Source organism: Hipposideros armiger, unplaced genomic scaffold, assembly GCF_001890085.2.
Source record: "Hipposideros armiger isolate ML-2016 unplaced genomic scaffold, ASM189008v1 scaffold_1453, whole genome shotgun sequence".
In the NCBI taxonomy this organism is placed as follows: domain Eukaryota; kingdom Metazoa; phylum Chordata; class Mammalia; order Chiroptera; family Hipposideridae; genus Hipposideros; species Hipposideros armiger.
The window spans coordinates 216099-227154 of record NW_017732803.1 but is presented as its reverse complement, the minus strand read 5'-3'; the positions used below and the strand labels follow the sequence as shown (position 1 = coordinate 227154).

At 37.4% G+C, this 11056-nt stretch overlaps 1 protein-coding gene across 1 annotated transcript in view; it reads left to right on the top strand.

Annotated features, from left to right (window-relative positions):
* SFMBT1 (Scm like with four mbt domains 1) overlaps positions 1-11056 on the top strand; it is a 122983-nt gene that overhangs the window by 62140 nt on the left and 49787 nt on the right. Inside the window, exon 4 of the mRNA XM_019633953.1 lies at positions 4894-4988. Coding sequence (XP_019489498.1) covers positions 4894-4988 — 95 coding nt within the window. The remainder of the gene's footprint in view (positions 1-4893; positions 4989-11056) is intronic.

Genomic DNA, 11056 nt, shown 5'->3' with positions numbered 1-11056 from the left:
TTCTTGCCACTTTCTGAACCAGCTCTGGAAATCCTCTTTTGTGAGTGTCTTCTGTGTGCTGTTGTGGTTGCCTCAATGTCCTGAATCATGACTTTGGGAAACATCCAGAAATCGCACGGTGCCAGATCTGGTGAATAAGGTGGACGAGGACACACCGTGATGTTTTTATTTGACAGAAATTGCAGTACCAGAAACGATGTGTGACACGGAGTGTTGTCATGATAGAAGATGATTTATGGCACACTTTAAAACACACCTTCTCTCAACTGTAGCTCACACCCGACTGACTGCGCTGAACAAGTTGAAACTTGTCACACACTGTCACACACCACTTTCCACTTTGAAGATTCCTGCCTTTCTGTTGGATGGCACTCGGCAGCAGCATTCACCATATTTGTGATCACAATGGAAAGGCTCCGTGTCACACATCACTTCTGGTATGGCAGTTTCTGTCAAATAAAAACATTACGGTGTGTCCTCATCCACGTTATTCACCTGGTTGTTTACCAAAGTCAAAATGACCATGAAAGGTTTTGAATCAATTCAGGACATTGAGGCAGCCAAGAGGACTTCCAGAACTGCTTTCAGAAAGTGGCAAGAACGATAGAATAAGTGTGTTTGAAGTGTGTGTGTGTGGGGGGGGGCGGGATTTGAGGTGGATTAATGGCAGTGTATCTATTACTGTAATAAATTTTTTGTTTTATTTAAACATTCACCATGTTGTTTGATCAGGCCTCGTAAAATTTCATTTTTCTGGGAAAAATGCCCAGGAGCGCAATTGTTGGATCATATGTTTACTGAACTGCCAAACTGCTTTCTAGATTGGCTGTACCATTTTACATTTTCATCAGCAATATATGAGAGATGTAGTTTCTTCACATCCTTACCGCCTTCACTATTTTTTTTACTGAAGTTATTCTGATAGGCATATAACAACAGCTTATTCTGGTCTTAATGTGCATTTCCCTAATGGCTAGTGATGTAGAACATGTGCCTATTTGCCATCCCTGTATCCTCTTTAATACAGTGTCTTAATGTCTTTGGCTCATTTATTAATTATATTGTTTGTTTTTAATTAATGATTTTTTTTACTTTTGAGGTTTTTAAAAAACAACTTTATTGAGGTATTTTCTTTGAGATTCAATTCACATACCATAAAATTCACCCTTTAGAGTACACAATTCAGTGATTTTTAGTATATTCATACAGTTGTGTGACCATCATTACGATCTAATTCTAGAATACATTCATCACCCCCCAGAAGAAACCATTAGCAATCATTTTTTTGTTCCATCCAGCCTCTGGCAACCAACCATGAATCTACTTTCTGTCTCTGTGGGTTTAACCTATTTCTGCTTTCTCCTGATTAATGTTTACATAGTGTATCTTTTTCATTCTTTCACTTTCAACCTAACCATGTCATTATATTCAAAGTAATCTTCTTGTAATGGCATATAGTTATTTAAAAAATTCAGTCTTATAATTGTGTATTTAGACCATTTACATTTAATGTAATTATTGATATATTAGGGCTCAAGTCTACTCTTTTTGTTCATTTGTTTTCTCTATTTTTTTGTTTCTTTTTTTACCCCCTGCCTTCCTGTGGGTTACTTTAACAATTTTTTAGACTTCCATTTTGATTTGTCTATAGTGTTTTTGAGTGTATCTCTTTGTATCACTTTTCAGTGGTTGCTCTAGGTATTACATTATAAGTACATAATTTATCACAGTATGCTGGTATCATCATTTTGGTTTGGGTGAAGTGTAGAAACTTTATATACCATTATATCTCTTTACCTTCTCTTATTTATAATGCAACTGTCATAAATATTTCTTCTACATAGAGAAGCACATCAGATATTATTAAAAATTTTGCTTTGTCAAACATAATTTAGAAAACTCAAGAGAAGGAAAATGTATTATATTTTAAAATATTTTTACTCTTTCCATTGTCCTTTTCTCCTTCCTGATTTTCCAAGATGCCCTTCTGCTACAGAATTTCTTTTAGGCATTTTTTTAGAGTAGGTCTGCTGGTGATAAAATTTCTTGGTTTCCCTTCATCTTTTTATTTATTTTTTTATTAGTTTCAGGTGATTTACACCTCTCACAAAGTGATAACCATCCCCAAGTCTACTACCCCTCTAATGTCGTAATAGCTATTATAGTTGACTATATGATTTCCCTTCATCTAGACAATGGTTTGATTTCCCCATTCATTATTGAAGGATATTTTTGGTGGATATAGAATTCTGGGTTGAAAGTTCTTTTCTTTGACCTATTGAAAAATAGGCCTCCATGGCTTGTGGTCTCCATGGCTTCTGATGAGAACTCTCTGTCACTGGAATCCTGTCTCCTTCCACCTCCCTTAAGAGAGGTATTTTTTTTCTTGATGCTTTCAAGATATTTTCTTTTGCCTGTAATTTTCAGAAGTTTGACTTTGCTGTATCTTTCTACAGATTTCCTTGGGTTTTATCTTGTTTGGGGTTTTCTTAGCATGTTGCCAAATTTGGAAAATTTTCAGCCGTTATTTCTTCAAATATTTTTTCAGCCATGTTCTTTCTCTTCTTCTGGGACTCTGATGACACTAATGTTAGATTTTTTGTTGTTGTCCCACAGCTTCGTGAGGATCGTTTCTTTCTTTTTTTTCCTCAGTGTTTTCCCCCTGTTGTTTAGATTGGGTGTTTTTGCTTGCTCCTTCTTTAATTTTAGTGGTTCTTTCCTCTGTCCTCCCCATTCTGTTGCAGAGCTTATCTATGGGATTTTCTTTTGGTTATTGTATTTTCATTTCAAAAATTTCTGTTTTGAGCTGAGGAGGGGTGAGTGGTGAGAATTGCCCCAACTCCACTGCTCTAACCTTGGTTCAGTAGCTTATCTTGAATAGATGCTTTCCAGTTTGTTCTGTGCCTTCAGTTAATTTCAGAACTTTGAAATGATGATTTTCATTATTTAGCCAGTATTTTTGCTGCTTTTCTGGGAGAGTGGGTTCACTGAGGTACTCCTCACTGCTATTTAGCAAGTTGATTTGTTTTTTTGTTTTTTTGTTTTAAAGATTTTTATTGGGGAATTGGGGGGATGGGAGCAGTGCTGGGGAATTGAGGGAAGGGGAACAGACAAGTTGCTGTCATTTTGTTCTTCAGTCTAGTTGTGGAGGATGTTGCTTCACTGGCCCAAGTTGGCACCATCATTGTGCTCTTCCCGGGCGAGGCAGATCAGTCACTGGCTTCTGGAGGGCTGCTCACTGCGGCTGCTGGCTGCTCACGCTGGCTGCTGGCTACTGGCTACATACGGTAGCCCATGGCAACCCACTGCCACAGGGACTGCAGCCTACACCATCACCGGCGACTCACGGCAGCCCAGCTCCAGGTTGAGCTGTTGTTCAGCATCTTAGCTGTGGAGGGCAGTGTCACTGGCCCTCATATGTGGGATCCGAACTGGGGCCCTCTGGCGTCCCAAGCCAGCTCTTAACCATTGTGCCACTTGGCTGGCCCTTTGATGTGTTTATTTTGAGATTTAACTATGTAAATATTAGTTCATTCATTTCAACTGCTAGCTAGTAGCACTCCACTGTGGGACTGCCGTAATTGACCTCTGCTCCTCCTGATTGTTTCTGGCTGTTGCCAGCACAAACAGTTCTGTGGTGAGCATCCTTGTATTTGCCTCCTTGTGTTTGTGTGAAGCATGGGATCCCCTAAGATGTACTTATTCAGCAACTAGTTATTGCAAACTTGCTAGTGCCAGGCATTGTTTTGGGCAGTGGGGATATATCAATGAGCAAAACCCTGCTCTTAGGGAGCTTATGTGAATTGTGATTATTAGATTATGGAGTGTTTGAATCTTTGCTCACTCAACAAAAATTTATTGAGTCTCTGTTGTGACAGAGATATAGGAGTGATCAAAACAAAGTTCCTGTCTTCATAGAGTTTACTATCTAATAGAGAAGACAAAAAGATATATTGTGTACTGTCAAATGGGAATAGATGCCTTGAATATAATGGAAGCAGAGCCTGGGGGTTTCTATTTTAGATGGGTTCTGGTGGAAGACCTTTCTGGAGAGATGACGATTGAGTAGAGACTTGAATGCAGTGAAGCTGTGAATGATAACTAGAGAATGAATCTTTGAGCTGAGGAAACAGCAAATGCAGAGGCTTTGAGGGAAAGAACATGATTAGAGAAAAATGGGGAGAAACTCAGTGCCACTTGAGTGCAATGAGCAAACAAGAGGCTCTTTGGGAATGAAGTAGCAGGGTAGGTAGCCAGGGGGTCAGGCCATGTGGGGCCTTGCAGACTCCCAAAGAGTTTAGATTTTATTATAAATATGATGAAAAGGTGGACAATGTTATGGTTAGGCCTTAGACTAGAGACCTAGCAATAGAAATGGTGGAAAGTGATTAGATTTGGGATATGTTTTAAAGGTAGTATCTGGCAAATTTCTGATGGTTTGGGTATAAGATGTGAAAGAAAGGGAGGAAAGCAAGGACAGTCCCACATGTTTTGGATTGAGCCAAAATATCAACTAGTGGTATCTTTCACTCAGTTGGAGACTAGAGTATTAAGGAAGAATCAGATCGAAAATTCAAGTTTGAAATGCCTATTAAGTATCTCAAATATTTGGCATTAGATACTAAATACAAAGTGATTGTAATATTTACACTCCAACCAGTTTTGTATGATCCGTTTGGGTGAATCCCAGATGGATCCCAATGGGAGATAGCTTGTCACACATCTTTGCTGTTGAGATTCATTGATAATCAATGCAGTAAGGGAACCTACCATAAAACCAGTTAACTTGTTGTGAAGTAAATTGTAAGTTAGGTTTATTACCAGGTTTATGTTTTTGTACCTTGAGTTTTCTTTACTTGGGGTTCACCAGTTTTTGTTTTGTTTTAATTCCAGATGCTGGATCTGGTGTGGAAGAAGTGGAATTAAGCTGGGAAGATTATCTAGAAGAGACAGGGTCCACAGCAGTTCCCTATGGATCTTTCAAACATGTAAGCAGTAACTGTATTTGCTTTACTATTTATATCTGTTTCCTTTGACTGATTGTACTATCATTAGAGAATTTAGAGTTATTTTAAGTTGGGGCGCTTGAAAAGTTTTTTGCTTTTCCCTCCCCCTGCTACACTCATTAAGAAAACTTGACATACTCTTAAAATTATTTTTAGCTTTGTGTATTTTCTGCCACTTAATGCAGGAATTGTCGTTTTGACTGGTCATGAATATTACTTTATTTTTTGTCAAAAAACCTTATAAATTGAAGAAAGTGATTTATTTTGTTGCACTTTATAGCATTTTATGACTGATGGTTTGCTCATTGAAAGTAATTTCAATAACATTTTCTTATCACACTGAGCATAAATATAAGTAATGTCATACAGTGGGTTATATTAGTGGCCTATACAGCATAACAAAATAACATATACTGGGTGGGTTAAACAACTGAAGCTTATTTTCCCACAGTTCTGGAAGGCTGAGAGATAAGGGTGCCAGCACGGTCAGTTTCTGGTGAGGGCTCTCTTCCTGATTTGCAGATGGCTGCCTTCTTGCTGTGTCTTCAAGTGACATAATGGAAGAGAGCAGGCTCTCTGGTGTCTCTTCTTATAAGGACATTAACCCTGTTGAATAATGGTTCCAGTCTTATGGCCTTATGGCCTCACTTACCTTTACTATCTTCATAAAGGCTCTATCTCCAAATATAGTCACGTTGGGAGTTAGGATTTGAACATAGGAATTTTGGGAGAACACAGCTCAGTCTATAGGAATGTTCAATAGGACATCATTCATTTGTTCTAGGATTTGCAAAGACACTAATGCTCGCTCAGAATTTTCTATGATTTTGTGAAGTTGGATTGTATTCTTCTAGGTGTTTTTATAAGCTAAAGAGTGCTGGTATTTGTAGTTTGTCATCATGTAAAAACTCAGTCATAATAGTTGTCCGTTTTGATTATTTCTTGGTTCATTTGTCTTTAAGTTGAAGTGCTGAGAATTATATATTTTAGGTAAGGATTTTATTTAGTATTGTGTTGGCTCATCTTTTGTAATTGATTTCAATATTGTTTTAACATGGCAAGTCTGTTAGTGATTCTGTAATACCTTTGAATTCTTCTTTTTAATGTTATTACTAATCTGATATGTATTTACACAAGCTCGTTTATTTACACTAAAATGCAAATAGAGGACAAAATTCTGGTCAAAAAGAAAATGTCACTTTAAAGAGTCAGATTTCACTTTTTCTTTGACAAAGCAACAAGGAGAACAACAAATAAATTCACGTGGGCCAGCTGGGTGGTACAGTTGGTTAGAGCGCGAGCTCTGAGCAACAGGGTCACTGGTCCAGTTCCCACATGGGCCAGTGAACTGCACCTGAGCTGAGCTGCCAATGGGCAGCCGGATGGCTCAGATGGTTTGAGCGTGTGCTCTTAACAACGGGGTTGCCGGTTCGACTCCCGCATGGGATGGAGGGCTGCTCCTCCCCCCTCCCCCGGCAACTAGATTGAAAGCGGCGACTGGACTTGGAGCTGTGCTTCCGCCCTCCACAACTAAGATGGAAGGACAACAACTTGACTTGGAGCTGATGGGTCCTGGAAAAACACAGTGTTCCTCTTCTCCAATTCCCCAACACTGTTCCCTTCCCCAATTCCCCAATAAAATCTTTAAGAAAATTAAATAAATGCATACTCTCTCACTGTCAAATGTAGGAAATATTTGTAAGCCTGAATCAGTATATGATGAAGGGCTGCCAAATATACTGAAAATCAAGACTAGGTGTAGAAGATGCTGAGGAGGGATGCCCATGGCTGGAAGATCGCAGGCAAAGCTGACACAACTTAGATCTCCAGAACAATGGAGATGGATGTACAAGCCACTGGCAAGAGTTTTATAGGACACAGTTTGGAATAAAGGAGGGAGGGACTAAGGAATTCAAGATAAACCACATTTGCAAGGAGTTCAAGTCTAAGGTAGTGAAAAAGCCTTCCTAATGGTACATGTCTGGTGGACAGAACAGCACACACTATGGGAAAGGTACTAAGCTTTACCTGGGTCTTCTAGAACAAAGGCTTCAAGTTGCTAGGGAAAGGGATGCAAACTCTATTAACCCCAGGGTGCTGGTGAAGATCCTTTGCATCCTGGAGCCAGAACAGAAGAAATAAAAGCCCTCTCTGTCTTTGGGAGATGGGCAGAAATACATGCAATTGGGGGAGAGGTATGATAACTGAGAAGTTTTCACTCCCAAGACCCAGAGACAAAGAACCTAAAACAGGCTGAATCTCAGAGAGTGCCCCTTCCCGCTTGTCTCCCACTACCAGTTAGGAATTTTGGGTAACAGAAGTTTGTGGGAGAGAGGGAAGAATATGGAGAGATAATGGTCTGTGAGATACAGTCATGAAGAGAAGACCTAAATCTGAGGGTGAAGCAACAAGGGAAAAACACCCTCTGGCAAATGAGTCTGCACCCTAAATTTCAGAAAATCCTGCTGAAATTGGAAGCTTGTGGTGCACTGTGACTAACCATAGCAACAGCAAAACCCATACCCAGCTCCACTCCTAACTAGATTGACTTAACTTTCTCCCTCAAACTTAAGACGTAAGAACAAACTTAAGATGTAAGAACAAACTTAAGACGTAAGAACAAACATGCTCATTCCAGGCATAAATACTATTTGCCTCAGTGTCGACTGTTCTATACAGGTTGTCTCGTTTTCAACCAAAAATTATGGGACACATAAAGAAGCAAGGGAAAAAACCCAGCAAACTGTCGGGAGACAAACACTCAACAGAGCTAGATTCATGAACCAGATGTTGGAACTATCAGACAGAGAATTTTAAATAAGCATAATCATCAGTAAGTTAAAGGCTCTAGCAAAAAAAGTGGACAACGTGCATGAACACAAGGGATTTCACAGAGATGGAAAGAATCAAATGGGAATCATAGAAAATTTAAAACTTGGTAACAAATGAGGAATGCCTTCGACAGGCTCATCAGTAGACTTGACACAGATGAGGAAAGAATCAGTATATCTGAAGATAAGTCAATAGAAATTGCCCAGAGTGAAATGCAAAGAGAAAAAAAGAGTGGGAAGAAACCAGATCACACACCAAACAGCTGTGGACAATATACAAAAGTCTTAATGTATATATAATTGGAATCTCAAAAGGAAAAAGGAGAGAAAGTGAGGAAGAGATATTGGAAGAAATAATGTCAAACAATTGCTTTTCCAAAGCAAATAAAGATACCATACCACACACATATTGAAGAAACTCAGGGAATGCAAAACAATAAATAATAAACAACAAACTAAACCCATTCAGACACATCATAAACAAACTACTGAAAACCAAATAGAGAAAATCTTGAAGGCAACCCGAGGAAAAAAATGCATTACATAGAGAGAAACATATAGAAATACAGCAAAATTCTTTTCAGAGACTATGCAAACCAGAAGACAATGAAGTAAGATCTTTAAAGTGTTGAAATAAATAAACCTGTCAACCCAGAATTCTATACTGAGCAGAAACTTACTCCAAAAGTAAAGGAGAAATAAAGACTTTTAGGAGAACAAAAATTGAGAGAATTCATTACCTGCAAAAAAAATATTGAAGTTTTTAAGGCAGAAGGAATTTGATATAAGGCAGAAACTTAGCTCTACACAGAGAAATAAAGAACAATGGAAATGGCATAAATGTAAGTAGGTACAAAGTGTTTTATTTTTATTTTTAATACGTTTAAAAGATAACTGAAACAAAAATGGTAGCAAAATATTGTGTTTGCAGTATATGTAACTGCAATAGCACAAAGGATGGGAGGGAGGATTTGGGAGTATATGGTTCTAAGATCTTTATGCAGCACATGAAGTGGTATATTTGTAAGTAGACTACAGTTAATTAAAGATGCATATTGAAAACACTTCAGCAACCACTGAGTTTAAAAATATAATTATTGTGTTAAAATATACATAAAATTTACTATTTTAACCATTTTAACTGTACAGTTCAGTGGCATTAAGTATGTGTTCAGTGTTGTACAACCACCACCACTCTCTGTTTCCAGAGGTTTTTTTTTTTATCATCTCAAACAGAAACCCTGTATCCATTAAACAATAACTCCCCATTTTCTCCTTGCCCTAGCCCTTAGAAACTTCTATTATACTTTCTGTCTTTATGAATTATTAACCTATTTCACACAAGTGGAATCATACAATATTTGTGTCATATATATTGGGCTTATTTCACTTAGAATAATGCTCCTAGCATATCATTATACAGTTGACCCTTGAACAATGCGGACACTGACCCTCTGCGCAGTCGAAAATCCACATATAACTTTTGACTCCCTAGAAACTTAACTGCTAATAGCTTAATGTTGACCAGGAGCCTTACCAATAACATAAGCAGTCTATTAACACATATTTTATATGTTATATGTATTATATATTGTATTCTTAAATAAAGCTAGACAAAAAAAATGTTATTAAGAAAATCATAAGGAATAGAAAATACATTTTCAGTATTTAATGAAAAAAAATCTGCATGCAAGTGGGCCCATGCAGTTGAAACCTGTGTTGTTCAAGGGTCAATTGTACTTCTTTTTAAAATGTTTTTTAGTGGTTGCCCTTGAGTTTGCAGTATACACATACATTTACAACTAATTCAAGTATTCTTTCATGTAACACTATACCGTTACATGAGTGCCAGTACCTCATAAAAGAGTATTCCCAATACCTCCCTCCCATCCCTTATGACATTGCTGTCAGTCATTTCACTTATACAAGTACATAAGCTATAATCACCAAATACCTTGTTGCTATATTATTTTGAACAAACTGCTGTCTATTAGATGAATTAAAGATAAGAAAAATCTACATTTATTCCTTTTCTAACCCTCTTCTTCATGTACATTTGAGTTTCTGACATATCGTTTTCATTATTTCTGAAGATTTTACTTTAACACTTCTTGCAAGGCAGGTATACTGGTGACAGAGTCCTTCAATTTTTATTTGTATGAGAAAGTCTTTATTGATTTTGCTGGATGCAGAATTCTAGGTTGGTAGCTTTTTTCTTTCTGTAATTTAAATATTTTGCTCCACTCTATTCTTGCTTACTTGGTTTCTGAAGAGAAGTCTGATGTAAGTTTTATGTTTGCTTCTGTATAGGTAGAGTGTTTTGGGTTTTTTTTTGGCTTCTTCCAAGATTTTTTCTTTTTCTTTTTTGCCATTTGAATATGATATGCTTAGGTGTAAATTTTTTTTTTTTTTATCCTGCTTGATCTCTGGGCTTCTTGAATTTGTGGTTTGGTATCTGTCACTGATTTTGGGAAATCTCAGTCATTATTGCTTCAAATATTTCTTCTATTCCTTTTTTTCTTCTCCTTCTAGTGTTCCCATTACACATGTTACACCTTTTGTAATTGTCTCATTGTTCTTTGATAGTGTTTCATTTTTTTCATTTCTTTCCAGTTTTGTAAGTTTCTGTTGACATTTTTTTTGTACCTCACTGATTCTTTCCTTGGCTGAACCCAGTCTCTTGATGAATCCATCATAATAAAATTTCTATTACAGTGTTTCTGGTTTCTAGCATTTCCTTTTGATTCTTTCTTAGAGTATCTGTTTATCTGCTTTTTTTCTGTTTTTGCATGTTGCCCTCTTATTCAATTTGAGATGTTTCTGTTTTAATATAGTCATTTATAGCTATAAATTTCCCTCTTACCACTGCTTTCATTGCTTCTCATAAATTTTGATAAATTTTTGTCTCAAGTTATTTTGTATCTCAACAGATTCCCTTGTGATTTCTTCTTTGACCTACAGTAGTTCCCCCTTACCTGTGGTTTCACTTTCCATGGCTTTAGTTACCGGCAATCAACTGTGGTCCTAAACCATTAAACTGAAAATTCCAGAAACATAATTCATAAGTTTTAAATTGCATGCCGTTCTGAGTAGCATGGTAAAATCTTGTGCCAGTGCCACCCTGCACCATCGCATTTCATCCTGCCCAGGACATGCATCATCCCTTTGTCCAGCTGTATATGCTACCTGCCCATTAGTCACTTACTAGCTGTCTTTGTT